The sequence below is a fragment of the Culex pipiens genome, chromosome 2, assembly GCF_016801865.2.
Source record: "Culex pipiens pallens isolate TS chromosome 2, TS_CPP_V2, whole genome shotgun sequence".
NCBI lineage: Eukaryota > Metazoa > Arthropoda > Insecta > Diptera > Culicidae > Culex > Culex pipiens.
In genome coordinates, this window is record NC_068938.1 from 132,687,530 (window position 1) to 132,708,660 (window position 21,131).

The 21,131-nt window shown below is 34.6% G+C and overlaps 1 protein-coding gene across 2 annotated transcripts in view; it reads left to right on the forward strand.

The window, feature by feature from the left end:
- Positions 1-21,131, forward strand: part of LOC120425007 (uncharacterized) — a 157,116-nt gene that overhangs the window by 64,562 nt on the left and 71,423 nt on the right. For both annotated transcript variants that reach the window (XM_052708584.1, XM_039589382.2), the window contains one exon: positions 3,664-3,782. In XM_052708584.1, coding sequence (XP_052564544.1) covers positions 3,664-3,782 — 119 coding nt within the window. The remainder of the gene's footprint in view (positions 1-3,663; positions 3,783-21,131) is intronic.

Consider the following 21,131-nt stretch of genomic DNA (forward strand, 5'->3'; position numbering starts at 1 on the left):
AAGCCACTATTATGGCAGAAGTGTATCCAGTATACACACCTTTCCTCAAATTATGAGCCTGATTGGTTGAAACTACGACTTGTGAGAGCCATTTTATCATTGTTCCCCGTGTCTCATTGATGACTACTCTACCCTACTTTACAGACTTTTTGATAACAGGCTCTGTTTTCAAGATATAGCCACCGAAGGGCCAAACATTGAATATTACGCCTATTAAAAATGTTAGTCTTGATTTAAAAATTTACATAATATTTTGTTCGAAATGATCGGAAAATTTCACGAATGTTTCATATTTTAACACTTAAAATCGGACAATTAGTTACTGAGAATCCACATTAGAAAATGGTGGGTTGTTTTGGTGAAATTTAGAAAACTTCAATTTTCGTGTTTCTTTCCCTTAAAGTGGCTGTATCTCAGCAACCGGAGGTCCAATCTTCAATGCTCTTAGACAATTTTATAGCAAATTTCTTGAACTATTCATTAAAAATTTTATTGAAATAGTCAGTCATGGTCACTATTTTTAAAAATAGAAAAACTGCAAATATTTCGCTAAAATCAAACTTTCGGTGGCTTTAAGCATAAGCATAAGCATAGGTGCCCACCCGCAGTTGCTACTCCGTTATTGACCAGGACCTCCAGAAGTTACATCCACGAGCCGTGGAAGATGAGTGGGTGCTATCTTTCCTCAATTCGCAACTTCTCAAAGGGCCCTATCATGCTGATCAATACCGGCGCCGGCCACGACCAGTATCACATGAGTTTTGAGGGGGTTAGTAGATGGGTATGAGGTCAGGATTCACGAGTTGCAGTGATGTGACCATGAGCATTTTGTTTATCGGTTGAAAATTTTAAATCTTAGGCAGCCGACTGCGGAAAGATAAATAATTGATTATTTCAAAGTTTTTTAATCGAACGCGTGCCAACCGAGCAGTAGTGCTATGGGCTGGACTTGTCAGTATATTTTTACTGTTTGTACAATTTAGATAACGCGAGCAAATTTCAAAAATAGTAAATAAAAGACGCTTTACTCTTCATAAAATCGATAGTTTGATGAATTAATACTAAAACTGCCAGTTGGAATAAATTATTACGATCAACGAATTTAAACGAAAAGAAAACAGGACACCACGTAACCGATTGTAATGAAACTAAAACAATAACTTAAACGAACTAGACCGGCGGTGTGCCTTCCAATCAACGATTCATTATTGGTAGATGATATGACCAGAGAATGAAACATAATCGTTGCCTTCCGATCTTCGACGCTTTGAGAAGGACTTATATACTCAATCCCGTAATTTTTTACATCTTACCGTCGGCGTGCCATCCGAGCAACGATGCTATGGGAAGGGCTTTCAAAACGAAATGAAATTTTAAGAAACGTATTATTCATTATCATGTAAACCTCAAATAGTGCTGATACAGTCAACTGTTTCAATCGATTTCATGAAATTCTTCGCGCACGATTTCTTTGCAACAAATTTCACCACGAATTTGTCCAGTCCGGACCTCGAACAACCGGCTCAACTACAGAAATTCAACATATACACGACATCGCGAAGCCTTCTATCAATAAATTCAAGAAACTTCCACTACTTTCTTGCGGATTCTCACTTGCCCACCGATCTCCCCCACGAACACCACACGACTGATGGCCCAACTTCCGAGGCCACGAAGCGACACTTTTTTCAATGAATTCCAGAATCTTCTAGCACTTTCTTGCGGATTCTCGCGGATTATCAAAAAGTCTGTAAAGTACCTTTCGGTTGGTTGATGGATTCGGAAATTGTTTACAAACAAATAAGGGAGATCTAGCTTTAAAAAAGTGCATAAATATCACTTAAGTGGCCACGACATGAGACAGTGTTGCCAATACTTTATTGTTTTGGACTCGTTTGAAAGGTTTTTCGATTACCTAACCAACAATGGATCGGATGATAGATCCGGACATAGTTTAGTTACATTTAAGTGAGACCCGGCCTTTAAAAGTACATAAATATCACTTACGTGGTCATAACATGAGACAGGATTGCCAGATCTTCAATGTTCTGGACTCATTGGAAAGGTCTTTCACTTACCAACGTTGTGTAATTTGATGGTATTCAATTTGTGGCCATTTATCTAACATCCAGATATATGCGAAAACAGATTTTTTGCATAACTTTTGAACTACTTACCGAAACATCAATCTGTATAAAACTCGATCTATGGGACCCTAAACCATGTCGAATGCAGGTTCGGTTCAAATCGGTTCAGCCAGTGCCGAGAAACATGAGCTAGTTTGTTGGTCACATACATACACATACATACACAATAGGGTGTTTCATCCGAACAAAAAAGTTCTCAGAAACAGGCAAACCGAGGTTCCCCTTGTAGAGGATACCCATAGGGACTCTCATGCCAAATATCAGCCCATTTGGTTGAGAATTGGCCAGTCCCCAGCGGTTTAAAGTTTACATGTAAATTTCTATGGGATTTTTATGCTTTTCGTTCAATCGTTCCTACAGGTCTGGGGACAACATGGATTCACTCGGAATAAAGACAGGTGTGTAGGGGATGGTCCAATGAACAAATTCCAGAAGGAATTAGGATTGTACATTGTCCTTAGTATGCTATGACGGCTAGGTGAAAATTACGACGCCCCATGTCAGACGGTGAACACGTGGAGAGGCATCGATTGCATTATTATTACAAAATCATCATTTTACGTTATTTTGTATAGATCAAGTTGTTACAGGAACATCAATAATTATAATTTTATTACTTAAAAGAATGTTTCTGAGCCAAAACTTGAGTGTATGCTCTGCCACGTGTTCACCGTCTGACATGGGGCGTCGTAATTTTCACCTAGCCGTCATAGCATACTAAGGACAATGTACAATCCTAATTCCTTCTAGAATTTGTTCATTGGACCATCCCCTACACACCTGTCTTTATTCCGAGTGAATCCAATGTTCCCCAGACCTGTAGGAACGATTGAACGAAAAGCATAAAAATCCCATAGAAATTTACATGTAAACTTTAAACCGCTGGGGACAGGCCAATTCTCAACCAAATAGGCTGATATTTGGCATGAGAGTCCCTATGGGTATCCTCTACTAGGGGAACCTCGGTTTGCCTGATTCTGAGAACTTTTTTGTTTGGATGAAACACCCTAATACACATACACACACATACACACAGACATTTGTTCAGTTTTCGATTCTGAGTCGATATGTATACATGAAGGTGGATCTACGAACTTCTTTTCAAAAGCTCATTTTTTCGAGCAGGATTATAGCCTTATCTCAGTGAGGAAGGCAAAAAATACTACACTGAATGAATGTTTGGTCATATAAAACAAACAGTCATCAGAAAATCCATTCTCAGCTGCGAAAATTGTAGAGCGAGAATTGAACGAATTTATGATGCAAAATGTCTGCTTTAGATAGAGAAAGTACTCACAAAGTTACAGGTAAAAAAAAACTTTTTCAAAATCACTGCGAATTGCTTAGTAGCAAAAGTGTAGTCGCAAACCAAAGTTGTGAAAGCTTTTTTAAACAAATTTTATCATTATATATATTATATAATAAACACTAAAATTTAAAATTCAGTTGAAAATTTTAAAAAATATAACAAAAGCAATAAAAGCCACTTACAAACCCCTTTTCTTTCCACTTCCAGGTCCTGCTGTACCCGGAGGAGGGCTGGGCCCGCAGTGCCGCATCCAGCTACTGGACCATCTCGCCGTGCCGGTGGCGACGGAACCGATGCATCGTCGAGGAGGTGGCCGGTTCTAGAAAGTGAGTTTTATTTTTTTACTACAGGGGCAATCAAACTCGAGCGCGAATTTCGACAAGTCTTCGGCAGGCCTCATTCTCACGTAGGCTCAATCCACAAACGTAATTTCCCCCCGCGCAGAAGATCACAGCCCGGGAAGGAAGTTGGCTGGACGTGACTTTGGCACTCTTTTTTGGGAGGCGTCTTTCAGCAGCGCTTCTGCGAAAACGACTGATTTTGGCCTAATTTTAGCAGCGTTTGGTTTGAGGTTAGGTTGACTCACCTTAAAATACTTCGTTTAGAATCTTCTCGTGAATGGAAGAGCTGATTTTGGTGTTCCGTTTGACGCCTTGTCACAGTTACGTGACTGTTTGAACTTTCTCCCAAAGTCCCTTCTGGATGTTCTGCTTGGAACCTGCCTCATAAAACCGGAAATAAAAATGATTGTTCTTCCGGATGTTGGGTAACCAAGAAGGTGACTTCATGGCATTTATTTTCAGAGACAGCAATGATGGTCCTCAGCAGTTGTCTTAGAATCACTCTCTAGCATTTAGATTAATTAATTTTAATGTTCATAATGAAATCTCTTTTATTTATTTATTATAACGTTTTTTAAACAACTCAACACGGATTGGCATTCTACCTTCTTTAGTCAAACTTAAGCATACATTTTCAAAAAAAAGAACAATTTCTTCTCGAGAACTGCCCAGCAAATATCTGCATAAACACGCCCCACTGGAGCCACCTGGTACTACATAACTTTGCAATCAGTGCGAAATTTATTCAATCTCAAGATTCAATTTACGACTTTCCAACCGTTGTTGGTGCGGTGAAAAGTGAAGGGAAATTTAAGGAAATGAGGTGGTGGCCGGATTTGAAGCAGGAAAATCCATTTCCATAAAACGATTCGCTCGAAATTACATAACATCAATTTGTATCCTCCGTCGATATTTATTTCCAATCCAACCTCCGGATGCTACTCGGGTTTGGGTTCAAATTTGCAAGCAGCAAAAAAACACGAAAGTCTCTCAAGAAAACTTGTTAAATCCTCAATCATTCCTGCGGGGGTTTCCGAACGAAAGATGAACGGTTTTCCCTTTCTCCTTGAGGGGCACCCACAGGCCACATGAATATATTATCCGAGGAAAATTAATATTCGCAGCAGAAACTCGGAAATCTCGGCGCTATTGGCCGGGGTCTTGCCAAATTGTTCGATATTCACTTTGTGGGGCAGATGCAGCATTGGTAGTAGCAAGCAGACAGCCAGATGACAAATCACTAGAATTTGCATACTTTTCACTAGAATCGTTCGAGGGTCGAGCAGCTGGAGGTTCAGTGGTCAGCATAGTTAGCATAGTCATAGGACACGAAGGGCAAAATATTTCCGAAATATCTTCTAAAATTTCGATATTTTTTATTTTGTTTTATTTTGATAGAGTGGGCTTCATAATGATAATCTTTTCTCGGTAAATACCCATATTTGCCAAAGTTTACATGAAAATCAAATGTGCGACCTCCAAACGGCTTGTTTTTCATATTTTAAAACTTGTGTAAAAAATCGAAAGACTATGCGTGTATTTTTTGAGAACATTAAGTGAAAAATTATGATATTTGGAACCATGGAATAAAGGTTTGTTTTGGGACAGTTTGCGGGGTCCGACAAAATATGTCTTGGTGGGTCTAAAACTATTTTTTAAAGATTTTTTTTTTGGGTTCATGTTTATATCCATCAAATTTCTTATGAGTATGCCTAAAGAAACTCTAAATAACATTTTTGACAAAAATTTGACCTCTGATAAAAAGTTTCCAAGCCCCGAAACCCAGCTTGAAACCTCAATACAAATGAAAAAAAAAATCATTTCTTTGTACAATTTGTCATCAATATACTGGATAAAAATTCGAGCATAAAACAATGCTAAACTTGGAGTATTTAATTAAAAAGCTATGTATTACCTAAAAGGCTCCAAAACTATTATTTTAATCCTCTGCTATATGACACTATAACATTTCAAATAATTTTCGAATCAATCACATTGTAGAGAATAGTTTTCTGAAGAATTTAAAAAAAATGAGATGAATCGTATATTAACAAGTGACTTTCTCCAAAATGTCTGGTTTTCATTTCCATTTGAACGTTGAACACTGCCTACTACAAATAAATAAAAACCAAAACCAAAACCAAAATCAATTTCTTTCTCAAATTCTTAATCCATTCCAATGGTTGGTGACTTCCTTACATTAACAAAGTTAAAAAAATAAGTTTATGAAAAAATATATACCTGATACAGACTTTTCCAGAAAACAAACAAACTCTCATTTGAAGCAATGTGGCAACCGGGCGTTTCGCATCTGGCGCAACTCTCGCACGTAAACAAAAAGACACGGGCATTTGAGGTTATGCAAAAAATCACCCTTTTTTGTAGATACAAACATCTTTTTCTTAGCTTAACTTTTTAAATACTTTACTAAACAGAACAAATTTTAATAGGGTCTAATGGGACCCCAAAACGAATCGAATTGGGCTGACCCGGCCAGTTCTGAGAAAATCATGTGAAAAAATAAACCATGTCTTCACACATCCCCACAGACATTTGCTCAGAATTTGATTCTGAGTCGATTTGTATTCGTGAAGGCAAGGGTCCTGATTGCTCAAAATCAACCACTCCATTCGCGAGCTCAAATAGCAGGCGACGCGATACTGCTCTGATGAATTCCTACCGATTGTCACTTTCACACCATTCGCTCCCGAACACTCTCTCTTCTACTCTCCTTCTCTCTCTGATCGGCTCCGTCTCCGAACGGTTCTGACAGGCCAGTTGTCTCCGATCACTCTGAACTGAAAACATTTTTTCTCTGATGGGCTGCGTTATACTCATTGATTTGGGTTGCCTAAAATCAATGTTATCAATTAAATTGTGCATTTGTTTTGATTTCATAACATTATTGACACCATTCAAAGACACTTCCACAAAGAAAAAATCAAATTGATGGCAAACTGAGGGCGTGAAGATAAAAAGACTGCAGCGCTGGCATTTTGTGAGAATGGCTCTTCGCTGAGCATGTTAGCGTGTGAGTGTCGTCGACCGGCGGAGTAGGCAAATATTTTCACGATGTATTTGTTCGCTGAGTGAACAGTTCGGGCCACTCGTTGGCTGCTTGCGAGACTCATTCGCTCATGAATGCTAGCGGGTTGGAATAGGTGCCGAATGGATAGGCGATGAGTGAGTGGTTTCTGCTCATTGAACCGAAAATCAGGACCCTTGCGTGAAGGTATATCTAGAAGGTATATTTGGGAAGTTCAATTTTCGAGTGATTTTATAGCCTTGCCTCAGTGAGGTGAGGAAGGCAAAACGTGGTTGTAGCGTGATCGTCCAGTTTTCACAGCGGCGAGTTAGCCGTGCGGGTTGGGACGCGGACTTAGTAGGACTTAGTAAGCTAGAGATGTTAATTTACACATTATTAGAGGTAAAATTATACCTTTTTTCTAACATAAAACCCCTTTTTAGATGTAATGTTACCACACTCTGAATAGTTTAAGATTTGAGGTTGATGGGCGTAATATTGAATGTTTGGCCCGATTGAAATGTTAGTCTTGATTTTAAATTTTTGAAAATATTTTTTTTAGAAAAGATCGGAAAATTTTACGAATGTTTCATGTTTTAACATTGTAAATCGGACCTATAGTTGCTGAGATATCGACATTAGAAAATGGTGGGTTGTTTGGGTGAGACTTAGAAAACATAAATTTTTCTGTTTTTTAACCTTTGCATGGCTATATCTCAGCAACTAAGGGTCGTATCAACAAAGTCCGAAAAAGCAAAATATTTTCTCAGCTTTTCAAAAATATTTTTTTTAATAGTGGGCAAACATGGGCACTCTTTTTAAAAAATGAAAAACTGCGACTATTTTCAAAAAAGTTACCTAAAAATGGTTATAACTTGGAAACGGTGCTTTTTATCAAAAATTTATTAAAGTACTTTTTGATTGCAAATTCGATTTTACATCGAAAAATGAAGTTGAAAAATTTTTGCGACCAATTTTTCGATTTTTTGAAAAAATCTGTATTGATTCAAAAAGTCTTAACTCGGTCAAAGATTTTTTGGCATTTTATGTCCTCTAAAACATATCAAAAAATAAAAAAAATAAAAATAGTGTTTTTTTGCAAATCAAGTTTTAGTAACAAAAAGTTAAATTAAAAATCACCAAATTTTTTTTACCGTGTATCATTTTTTTTTCAGTGTAGTCCATATCCATACCTACAACCAGAGCTGAAAATGTCGGGGGTCCTGACGTGAAAATCGGCGACGCATACACGATTTTTTCAGATCCATTCACTGAACCGCAAAACCGTGACATAAACAAACCCGACTCAGTCGTGAGTGCCCTAGCTCACTGAGCAACTGTAATGCGAGGCAGTAGTCGACCAACGCTCATTCGACGTTGCACGCACACACATAAAGAAACAAGTTTTTACACAAAAAGTTGGTATTTATGCGTGGAAATGTAATTTTGAATATAAGTTATGGTTGTTTTAAGTGTTTTGCACAGTCTAGAACCATTCAATTGTTTAAAAATAGTCAAAACAGTGTTTAGAGAGGATTTTACGAGTCAGTCATACGACACGAATTGAGTGAGTGTAGCTCATTTTTTCACGTCTCTCATTCTTCAGCTGCCGACCGGCACGAGTCAGGCGGCAGTGGTTGAACGGACACAGTAGGCTTACAGTCACATGCTAGCAGTGAACTGACATTTTGGTTTGCTTCATGTGTACGATGGGTTGGAAACATTTTGCAGGCCTGCCTACAACTTAGTCAAAGACACCAAATCGATCAAAAAATTCCTTCAAAAGATACAGATTTTTGAATTTTCGCATATCATTTTTGTATGGACAGCTGCGAAATTTGTATGGAAAATTATATGGACAAACTAATGATGCAAAATGGCTTCTTTGGGCATACCGAAGGCACCAAAAAAGTTTCAGTCGGATTAAAAAATACAAGAAATAAAATTGAAGAAAAAATACCGATTTCGTAGAAAATTGCTCTTCTATGTTATCAGATTTTCTTGTAATAATGTTTGATAACAGAATGAGTGATTTTTTTGATTCTCTGTTGTTATTTTGTGTTATTATAACAGCTAATTTGAGTGTTTTAATAACAAGTTCTGACCTCCTGACATTAACAGAACATTTCGAAGTTTTTAAAATGATAAGCTTTTGATGTCTACTTTACGCCCTCTTCCCCACCAGCTGTTCTTCCCAGTTCCTGCTCTGATTGATGTACCCTTTTTGAGTTGGCCGCACCGTTCGCTCCCAGTCTAAATATAGAGACAGTCCGTCCGACAGTATCTCCCTTCTGCGGTTCTTCGAATCCCGTCGTTTGTTGTTGAGGTCAGCAGCAGCAGCAGGCCGACCCCTACACGTTGAGGCCAAAACCAGAGTCCACCCCCGGATTGATGTCCGGTCCGGTCCGGTCACAATCGTGCTGAATGGCTGGACTGACCCAGTTCTCTTCTCTTTTTCTCCCCGTTCGACACTTGTGATGGTTTAGTTAATGAAATGAAAGGCCGATCAAGACAAGTGCAATTTGTCGCCGGTGGTTTTGTCGGAACGAGCCCTTTGATTTGGGTCGTCACCCACAAAGTGGGTTAGTGTGATTTGTTGTGGGAGAAGGGGGAGTTTAAAGAGTTTGTGGAAAATTTCAAATAATTTGTTGAAATGAACTGACTTATTTTGAAACATAATTTTGCGGAACTTTACCAAAACTTTAAGTAAAATATTCCAAATCACTAATTAGAAAATGCTAGATCTTAAATCTCCTATTACATAAAACCATTTCTACCACAGGAATTATATCAGGGTGACGCCACTGCAATCGAAGCGTACATCAATTAAATTCGCATCCCGCGTTTACAAAATAGTGAAATATGACGCGGTCGACAGCAAGTCCTGGAACAACACTAATTTGTCCCCGGTGGGCGAAACTTCTCCAAAAGGGAGGACTCTGACGCTAAATGAGGTTGACGATGTGGCCTTGGCTAAAGCCAAATTTAAACTGGAAAATCCAGCAGGTTCCAGTGAAGAGGGTCGTGGGAGGAGAGGAGAGGGTAATGAAAGGATCCTGTTGGTAATTAATTTGGGACGATAATTAAAACTTTTCTGTGATCCTTTCGGCACCAGCCGAGAGTGTCCCTCTCCCCACGCTAGGAGGATCTGTTTTGCTTTTTCGCTGGTGACATCAGAAAGCCAAACCAAGTTTGTTCTCCGCTGCTGGTTGGGATTGTTATTTTTCACTTTGTTGTCGGTTCCGACCCCGGGTCGACTTTCCGAAACCAGGAGGATAAGCTTGGTTTGATCCTGAAATGGATTAAAAAGCAACAAAATTATTCGATTTTTCTTTTTTTGTTTTCACATCATTTTTTTATTGAAGGAACAAAATATGTAAAAAAAACCCTACAAAAAAGTAGCAAAAAATGTTCACAAGGTGATTTAATCCTCCGACATTCCAGCTTCAAACGGCAGAAACAAGTATCATGACTAGAAACAAGAGCGTTTTTTTTGTGAACTATTTCCGCTTGGCACGCAATCCGCATCTTTTGACTGCAACGTTTAGTTCCCATTTCAGCCAGCTTTTTTTTCGCTTCTTTCAACCATCCCTGAGGGAAAAGTGCATCAGCCAAACTGTTAAACTATCATTCTCTGTTTTCACCTGGCCAATGATAAAGGTATTCTTTCTTGTCTGCAGGATGTTTTTTTTTCTTGCAGTATTAAAAGCAATAAGGGTGATTATTTTTATTACTATTCTGTATTTAAAATATTTTTTTGTTTGATAAAGTATGTTTTGTCTGTAATAACTGGGGTAAATTTTCGTCAATTTGGCAGGTGCAGGATTCGGTCCTATTTTCATCAATTTTGCAGTTTCTCACTATTCAAACAAATTATATTGCAAAACTTTTAATGGTAAGTTGTTTTCTAACTTCATACTGAGCTGTTTATTACTCTTTATCCTTTGAAAATACCTTTTATAAGCTGTAACTGAACGGCAACGTGTTGCCAACAAGCCAATATTATATGCCCGATGGAAATAAATGCATGAATAAAATTCAAAAATCAACCTCAAATTTTGTGACTAAAATTCTAGACTTCAGTCTGTTGACTTCAAACTGTTGATTCATATACACATTTTCTAATCAAATCTAAAGATCGGTAGTGTGGATGTGTGAGACAAAACATCAAGTAAACTTTAGTTCCTTCAAATTTTAGTAACAAAGAAATCCTTTTCACTGAAAACAATTTAAAATGCATTTCCTGCGTTGTTAATCATATTAAGCATGGTAGGTCTCGTTTTGATATTTTGATTTTTTTTGCAAAATAAAAACTTTCACATTAAAAACTAATTATTGCAAAAGCGGTAAATTTTAAATTAAAAAAAATTGTAAGAGTCTCACTTTTTGTATCAGGTCCTGTAGAAATGTTATGCAAAGTTAACAACACCTAAACTGATCTAATTGTTTCAATTGTTTCTTAAAAAGCCAAAAATCTTGCGAAAATAGCTATTTTTGCAAGTTTTTTTTTAGTTTTTTGAAGAACTTATTAAAAATAGCTATTTTCGCAAGTTTTTTTTTTTATTTTTGAAGAAAATTTTGAAACAATCAAATCAGTTAACCTTGCATAACATTTCTATAGAACCTAATATAAAAAGTGGGACTCTAACTGTTTTCTATTCAGATATATGACAATTTTCATATTAAAACGGTTCTTAATCCACCATTAGGGCGGTGGTGCCTTCCTCACATCAACAAAGTAATAATGAAAATAAGTTTATGAAAAAAAAATATATACCTGATACAGACTTTTCCAGAAAACATGCAGACTCTCATTTGAAGCAATATGGCAACCGGGCGTTGCGCATCTTGCGCGACTCTCGCACGTAAACAAAAAGATCTTTTTGCAATTCCGTCGTGAAACTACTTACTTTTCCTGTCATTCTTGAGCGACGAAATAGCCTACTTTTCTGTACCAAAAATAACAGAATCGAATAGCAACACTTTTCAAAATAAATGCTGAAAAGTTCTACTTTTCAGCACTCAAATGGGTGCTGAAAAGTTGAACTTTTCAGCACTTGTTTCGAAAAGTAACACTTTTCAATATTTTTTTGATTTAAACGATTTATTGACAAAATACATGAAAATTTGACATAAAATTTCACTCAGTGTGTGTTTTTTGGAATTGCAAAAATTGTTGTATGGAACTCGTTGCAAAACTTGATTTTTTCAGCACTCTTCGTATTTATCCAACTCGGTGAACCTCGTTGGATAAATGTACGACTCGTGCTGAAAAAATCCACTTTTTGCAACTTGTTGCATAAACTACTATTTGAGGTTATGCAAAAAATCACCCTTTTTGTATCTACAAAAAAAAAATTCTTGGCATAACTTTTTAAATACTTTACTAAACAAAATAAAATTTAATAGGGTCTTAGGGGACCCCAAAACGAACAGAATAAGGCGGATCCGGCCAAAATCGGTTCAGTCAGTTCTGAGATAATCGTGTGGAAAAAAATCATGTCTACACACATCCCCACAGACATTTGTTCAGAATTTGATTCTGAGTCGATAGGTATACGTGAAGGTATATCTAGGAGGTGTATTTAAGAAGTTCATTTTTCGAGTGATTTTATAGCCTTGCCTCAGTGAGGTGAGGAAGGCAAAAAGTCTGAGCAAAAGCTGTTTGCGTGTGTGGACCCTTTATGTCGCTAAGAAAATTTATAGCTAATTTTCTAAGCATTACAATTAATTAATTAAGCATTGCTGGCTGGGAATATCTCAAAAATATTTCCAAAGTAAACCCTTTGATTATGACATGAAATTTCATGAATGCTTAAAAAATAATGTTTATTTGTTAACCGACGCCAAGGCAATGCTGTAGAGCGAATAATTTGATTTTTATTTTTTTTTATTTTGACCCCTCAATCATTTTCTTTGTTATTATTTTTTGAAAAACTCAAAATTAAAATCACATGATTTTTATTTGTAATTTAAAAAGAGCTATAAATTGAAAATGACGCTCTTTGGGGAAAAAAATTTGCTTAATCCACCTTTAGGTTGTTGGTGCCTTCCTCGCATATTTTTATCAAAATATGTGAGATCCGGCCTCGAAAAAAGTTTATTGAAAACATTAAGGTACTTATAACTTTTGATAGGGTTGTCAGATCTTCAATCTTTTGGGCTTGTTGGATAGGTCTTTTGATTACCTATCCAACGATGGGTCACATAATTGATCCGGACAACTTTTTCATTAAAATATTTGAGATCCGGCCTCAGAAAAGTGTATAAATAACACTTAAGTGCTCACAACTTTTGATGGGGTTGTCAGACCTTCAATCTTTTGAACGCGTTGGAAAGATCTTTTAAATACCTTCTTAAAATGTATAGCATGGCGGGTTTGCTTACAAAAACCACCCTTTTTACAATCTTCGGAAGTTTAGTTAAAATCGTTTTTTAGCATAACTTTTGAAGTGCTTTTCTAAACTTCATAATATTAACTAGGGTCTTGTGGGACCCCAAGACAGATCGAAAGGTCACAATCGGTTTAGCTAATCCGGAGATAATCGTGTGCATATTTTTCGATGCACGGACTCACATCCAGACACACGCACAGACATTTGTTCAGAATTTGATTCTGAATCGATAGGTATACGTGAAGTGGGTCTACGAGGTCGAATAAAGAAGTTCATTTTTCGAGTGATTTTGTAGCCTTTCCTCATAGAGGTAAGGAAGGCGAAAACGATGTTGATTCGATTGCAAATTTAATTCTGCATCAATTTTTTTTCTCAAAACTACATTTCAAAATTCAAGCCTATTTTTTCATGGGAAAAAAAATCACATAATGCTAAATACATTGTTACAGTTATGTTACTCTCAAAAAATTTCAAAATAACAATTTATGATGAAAATAGTGCTTTTTCTAAAGTGTTGTCTAAGTTTTTTAATTTATGTGGGATCTTCAAATTTAAAACTTTTCAAAAGCTTGGAAATGCTCTATTTGATTAATAATACGAATAAATTTCATCCAAAATATTTTACAAACGATTGAACAATTTTTCATTATAAATTTCATTTTTGGCAATTTTTTTCTTTAGCCTCCTGATTTTTGTAGGAAATTTTGAAAGGGGAGAAGGTCAAAATCTTTAAATAAGATTTGAAATGGCTTTATGGCTTTAAACATTATAACAGCTTTGATCATTTACCAGAAATGTAGCCAGAATGCCTAGAACTTTGGTTCAAGGGGGGGGGGGGGGGGTGGAAGAAGAAAATTTCTTCTTCTTTTCTTCTTCTTCCCTCTCTCCCATATGCCTTCCAAAAATTTCTGAGGAGACCTCCCTGGCTACTGGCTTGTCATTTATCAATTCGTTAAATCATTTTTTTTTGTGAGACTATTTTAAATCAATAAAATTATTTTTACACTCCCAAAACTGATTGATGTCAAGATGATTGTAAAGAATATCGATTCTTTTTATTATTAAATTCATTTCAAATAGTATAACTCTGGTATACACCCAAAATTCAGAGTCGAGATAATCGTTCTCTCAAAATTTATTGAGGGCTCAGTGCCAAAATCGATAGAATAATGGTACCAACTCACACCATCATAACAAATGAGTACATTCGTTAGTTGAATCAATAAATCTCCAACAAGTGTCATACCTCGACTTCTGACTTCTCCTTGGTCACCAAGCTGTGGTGGCCGAGGCAGCTAAGTCATTGGATTGGTTTATCGAAGGTCTCTGGTTCGATTCCCGTTGTCGACACTTTTGGTTTTTTGTTTGACGGATGAACTTTTTTTGCAAATGAACCTCGAGAGAATAGTTCTATCGCCCATCTCGAGCTGTGTTCTCTGCGTCCGTGAATGGTACCACTATTCTCTCGACTCGAGACCATCATTCTCTCGGACTAGCGCTGCCAGTTTTGGGTGTAACAATCGATTTTACAATTTGATAATAATAATCGTTTTTTGAGCATTTTTATTTTAGTGATAAGATATATTTTTCTTCATTGAAATGTTGAAACCATGGTCTGTAATTTAAATTTATAGACAGAGGGACAAAAACTTAGATTTTTCTACAATTGCCTTAAAAGTCCATTAATCCGGAAATTTATTTTTAAGATGAAATTTATTTTCAATATAGTTTTATGAACTTGTAGACCCTTAAATCAATACTATTTCTCACAAATAATCAAAATTAGTAGTTTAGAAGAATACGAGTAACCGCCAATATTTTTTTTTTGTAGGAATCATCACCCTAATGTGTTATTTCTTGTCTTGATCTGCAACGTTCGTATTGCATTTCCAACTTATTATAGCTTATTTCACGCAGGTCTTGCCACAGTTGTACATGAAAATGGAAGTAACATTCTGGAAGGGTGTCAAATTTGTCAGAAAACATAGAAGTTTCAAATATTTCTTTATCGTCACATTTAGTTTTTTGCAAATTGGCAAAGCTTTATTTTCGAACAAAATTTTTTATTAAGTCATTGCGTTGAAGCTCACCATCCTCAGATGTACTATTCCTACCATTGCTCTTCTGACACTGCTGAAAGGATGAAAGATGCACCATCCCACAAAAGAAATACAAAAAACGATGCCACTTTCTTTTGAGTTTCCGACTCTGATCCTCACAAAGAACGAATGGCAACGCTGCACAGCTGCAGCTGCAGGTGAATGGGAGTGTGCAGTCTGCAAAAGTGCAGAAGCCGCATCAGTCAGTAGCAGTATCATCACATCACAAAAGGTGATTATCAAAGGAAAAAAAAGTACAAAGAATAAAGCGTTGTGGCATTGCCCGTAATGAACTCCGCGGGAAGCCAGCAGCGGTGCAGCCAAGAAAAGACACTAAAGTTTCGTATTTCTTGCAAGGAGACTTCCCGCTTTGATAGTTGGAGTGAGGTTCAGTGAGTCAGTCATCAGCCGAGGGCAATTTGTAGTTTCCGTTGCTTCTTGTGGCATTAGGAGAAAGCTAGTTCGTACGTGTGGTTTATTGTTCAGTTTCTTTTGTTGTTGAAACTGTTGACTGTTGCAGGAAGTTTGAATTATGGCACTCTTTATAAACATATACACATCTTTGAGCCAAAACAATAGGCCTTCCACCTCAAGACTCAAACTTAAGATCTGTGGAGTGTCAACCTGCTGTAGTTCGATAAAGATTAATAATCAGAAATTGTAAAATGTGACCTGTATTGGTTCAGCTTCCAGTTTCCAAAAGCTCATCTGAACAAAGCTCGATTAAGAGTTAAGTGTGCAGTTAGCAGTTGCCAAGTCAAATAATCGTAAACACAGGTGCTTGATGTTTCTTGTACTGACTTTCCTCCCCCAAAGATCCAGGAACTTCATAACACACACACCCACCGGATAAATTGACCGGTAAATTTCCGTGTAATCGCCCTTCCGAAAGTGTTCATTTTCAAAACCCGGCCCAGAACGACCCACGATGTACGATTATAGCAGGCCATTTTCGAGTAATCGTTTCCTGGCCGACGCAACGCAGCATCCTGGGTGGGCCTACTTGGACCTTCCGAGTTGTTCCGGGAGGAAAATTTCATTTCCATCCTTCCATCCAAAAGGGCCCCGTCAAATTCCGGGGAACGTGGCCGGTTTCGGGTTCGTGTTTCGCGCTAGGACGAACAAGATAATAACATTATTAAATTTAACCAGAGTTTACTTGCAGTATTTTAGTTCAGGGATGCAGTGTATTGGAACGGGTATGTCAAAAATGTTCTGGCAAGGAACGTTTCCGGTCAAAATTTTAGAATCACTTTGCAGCTTTACTAGAAACATCCAAATGTCGTTTTTTTCTGTACTCAGGTAATGGTATCTGCTATTCATTTGTTACAATTTGGACTACTTTTGGTGAGATCGATTCACTTTACAGATTTACCATGATAATCTTTATTGTATAACAAATTTAAAGAATTTAAAGAATTTAAAGAATTTAAAGAATTTAAAGAATTTAAAGAATTTAAAGAATTTAAAGAATTTAAAGAATTTAAAGAATTTAAAGAATTTAAAGAACTTAAAGAATTTAAAGAATTTAAAGAATTTAAAGAATTTAAAGAATTTAAAGAATTTAAAGAATTTAAAGAATTTAAAGAATTTAAAGAATTTAAAGAATTTAAAGAATTTAAAGAATTTAAAGAATTTAAAGAATTTAAAGAATTTAAAGGATTTAAAGAATTTAAAGAATTTAAATAATTTAAAGAATTTAAAGAATTTAAAGAATTTAAAGAATTTAAAGAATTTAAAGAATTTACAGAATTTAAAGAATTTAAAGAATTTAAAGAATTTAAAGAATTTAAAGAATTTAAAGAATTTAAAGAATTTAAAGAATTTAAAGAATTTAAAGAATTTAAAGAATTTAAAGAATTTAAAGAATTTAAAGAATTTAAAGAATTTAAAGAATTTAAAGAATTTAAAGAATTTAAAGAATTTAAAGAATTTAAAGAATTTAAAGAATTTAAAGAATTTAAAGAATTTAAAGAATTTAAAGAATTTAAAGAATTTAAAGAATTTAAAGAATTTAAAGAATTTAAAGAATTTAAAGAATTTAAAGAATTTAAAGAATTTAAAGAATTTAAAGAATTTAAAGAATTTAAAGAATTTAAAGAATTTAAAGAATTTAAAGAATTTAAAGAATTTAAAGAATTTAAAGAATTTAAAGAATTTAAAGAATTTAAAGAATTTAAAGAATTTAAAGAATTTAAAGAATTTAAAGAATTTAAAGAATTTAAAGAATTTAAAGAATTTAAAGAATTTAAAGAATTTAAAGAATTTAAAGAATTTAAAGAATTTAAAGAATTTAAAGAATTTAAAGAATTTAAAGAATTTAAAGAATTTAAAGAATTTAAAGAATTTAAAGAATTTAAAGAATTTAAAGAATTTAAAGAATTTAAAGAATTTAAAGAATTTAAAGAATTTAAAGAATTTAAAGAATTTAAAGAATTTAAAGAATTTAAAGAATTTAAAGAATTTAAAGAATTTAAAGAATTTAAAGAATTTAAAGAATTTAAAGAATTTAAAGAATTTAAAGAATTTAAAGAATTTAAAGAATTTAAAGAATTTAAAGAATTTAAAGAATTTAAAGAATTTAAAGAATTTAAAGAATTTAAAGAATTTAAAGAATTTAAAGAATTTAAAGAATTTAAAGAATTTAAAGAATTTAAAGAATTTAAAGAATTTAAAAAATTTAAAGAATTTAAAAAATTTAAAGAATTTAAAAAATTTAAAGAATTTAAAGAATTTAAAGAATTTAAAGAATTTAAAGAATTTAAAGAATTTAAAGAATTTAAAGAATTTAAAGAATTTAAAGAATTTAAAGAATTTAAAGAATTTAAAGAATTTAAAGAATTTAAAGAATTTCAAGAATTTCAAGAATTTCAAGAATTTCAAGAATTTAAAGAATTTCAAGAATTTCAAGAATTTCAAGAATTTCAAGAATTTCAATTCAATTCAAATTCAAATTCAAATTTAGAGAATTTAAAGAATTTGCAGAATATAAAGAATTTAAAAAAATCAATAAAAAATCAAAGAATTTAAAGAATAAAATATTTAAAGGTTTAAGGGAATTTAATTAATGTCCAGATAAAAATAGTTTGGCAAGTTAACCTTATTGTGTTTTTAATAAGATTTTTATTTACTGACCGAAACTTCATGACTTATATTTTCAAAAACATTTTTTAAGGAATGTTTCTTAGGATATTTGGTCAAATCAAATTTTAAAAGCGATTACAATCCTTTTCTAACTCTGATTTTAATAGCTGTCTCTGCCGACCATCATCGCTCCTGTTAGTCGTCGCAAAAAAACCGAACAGAGAGCCCACACTAGAAACTGACCAGAGGCAACCCGCGCGGCAGCGATGATGACCACCCAGGGCCTGGGACTATGTTCATCCCGTCCAGTTCTCAGGTGTGCGGTCGCTTCTGTTCCATTCAGCGCCCTGCTCAACTCGCGAGCTCCAAAATGGACCCAAAGTGGAAATTTATGATGTTCGTCGGAAACTATGCGGAAAATTTAATTATGTTTTTCAAATTTGTTTTCATCACTCAAGAGGGGGGAGGGGAGGAGGGTGGAGGTCCACCATCGCAAAAGTTCATCTCGTCGTGGTTTTCGCTGCTGGCCAGGATGTAAAAGTTTGCCCGGGAATTGTTATGGTTTTCGGGATGTTTTCCAGCAGATCGGCGCTTCAATCTAGCGCAGAGATAATGCGCCTTAATGCGATTAAGATTTACTCTCGTTCTGGATGGTTGGTCCAAACTAGAGAACGATATATGCGAACAGATTGTGCTGGATGTTTTACCAGTGGATTACCAAAGTCGTTGAACGAGGAGGGGAATTTAGGAAACATGTTCGACCAATGTCCGTAAGCTGCTTAATGATGCAACGTTGAGGAGTTTCAAACCAGATTGCAAACTACTTTTAAGTATGTAAGATCTGTACTAATTAAGAACAAGCAAAATTTGAAAATATTCAAAAACAAAAAATAACAGAGGATCTTGAATCTTGAATCTTGAATCTTGAATCTTGAATCTTGAATCTTGAATCTTGAATCTTGAATCTTGAATCTTGAATCTTGAATCTTGAATCTTGAATTTTGAATCTTGAATCTTGAATCTTGAATCTTGAATCTTGAATCTTGAATCTTGAATCTTGAATCTTGAATCTTGAATCTTGAATCTTGAATCTTGAATCTTGAATCTTGAATCTTGAATCTTGAATCTTGAATCTTGAATCTTGAATCTTGAATCTTGAATCTTGAATCTTGAATCTTGAATCTTGAATCTTGAATCTTGAATCTTGAATCTTGAATCTTGAATCTTGAATCTTGAATCTTGAATCTTGAATCTTGAATCTTGAATCTTGAATCTTGAATCTTGAATCTTGAATCTTGAATCTTGAATCTTGAATCTTGAATCTTGAATCTTGAATCTTGAATCTTGAATCTTGAATCTTGAATCTTGAATCTTGAATCTTGAATCTTGAATCTTAAATCTTGAATCTTGAATCTTGAATCTTGAATCTTGAATCTTGAATCTTGAATCTTGAATCTTGAATCTTGAATCTTGAATCTTGAATCTTGAATCTTGAATCTTGAATCTTGAATCTTGAATCTTGAATCTTGAATCTTGAATCTTGAATCTTGAATCTTGAATCTTGAATCTTGAATCTTGAATCTTGAATCTTGAATCTTGAATCTTGAATCTTGAATCTTGAATCTTGAATCTTGAATCTTGAATCTTGAATCTTGAATCTTGAATCTTGAATCTTGAATCTTGAATCTTGAATCTTGAATCTTGAATCTTGAATCTTGAATCTTGAATCTTGAATCTTGAATCTTGAATCTTGAATCTTGAATCTTGAATCTTGAATCTTGAATCTTGAATCTTGAATCTTGAATCTTGAATCTTGAATCTTGAATCTTGAATCTTGAATCTTGAATCTTGAATCTTGAATCTTGAATCTTGAATCTTGAATCTTGAATCTTGAATCTTGAATCTTGAATCTTGAAACAAGAAACAAGAAACAAGAAACAAGAAACAAGAAACAAGAAACAAGAAACAAGAAACAAGAAACAAGAAACAAGAAACAAGAAACAAGAAACAAGAAACAAGAAACAAGAAACAAGAAACAAGAAACAAGAAACAAGAAACAAGAAACAAGAAACAAGAAACAAGAAACAAGAAACAAGAAACAAGAAACAAGAAACAAGAAACAAGAAACAAGAAACAAGAAACAAGAAACAAGAAACAAGAAACAAGAAACAAGAAACAAGAAACAAGAAACAAGAAACAAGAAACAAGAAACAAGAAACAAGAAACAAGAAACAAGAAACAAGAAACAAGAAACAAGAAACAAGAAACAAGAAACAAGAAACAAGAAACAAGAAACAAGAAACAAGAAACAAGAAACAAGAAACAAGAAACAAGAAACAAGAAACAAGAAACAAGAAACAAGAAACAAGAAACAAGAAACAAGAAACAAGAAACAAGAAACAAGAAACAAGAAACAAGAAACAAGAAACAAGAAACAAGAAACAAGAAACAAGAAACAAGAAACAAGAAACAAGAAACAAGAAACAAGAAACAAGAAACAAGAAACAAGAAACAAGAAACAAGAAACAAGAAACAAGAAACAAGAAACAAGAAACAAGAAACAAGAAACAAGAAACAAGAAACAAGAAACAAGAAACAAGAAACAAGAAACAAGAAACAAGAAACAAGAAACAAGAAACAAGAAACAAGAAACAAGAAACAAGAAACAAGAAACAAGAAACAAGAAACAAGAAACAAGAAACAAGAAACAAGAAACAAGAAATCTGGAGGA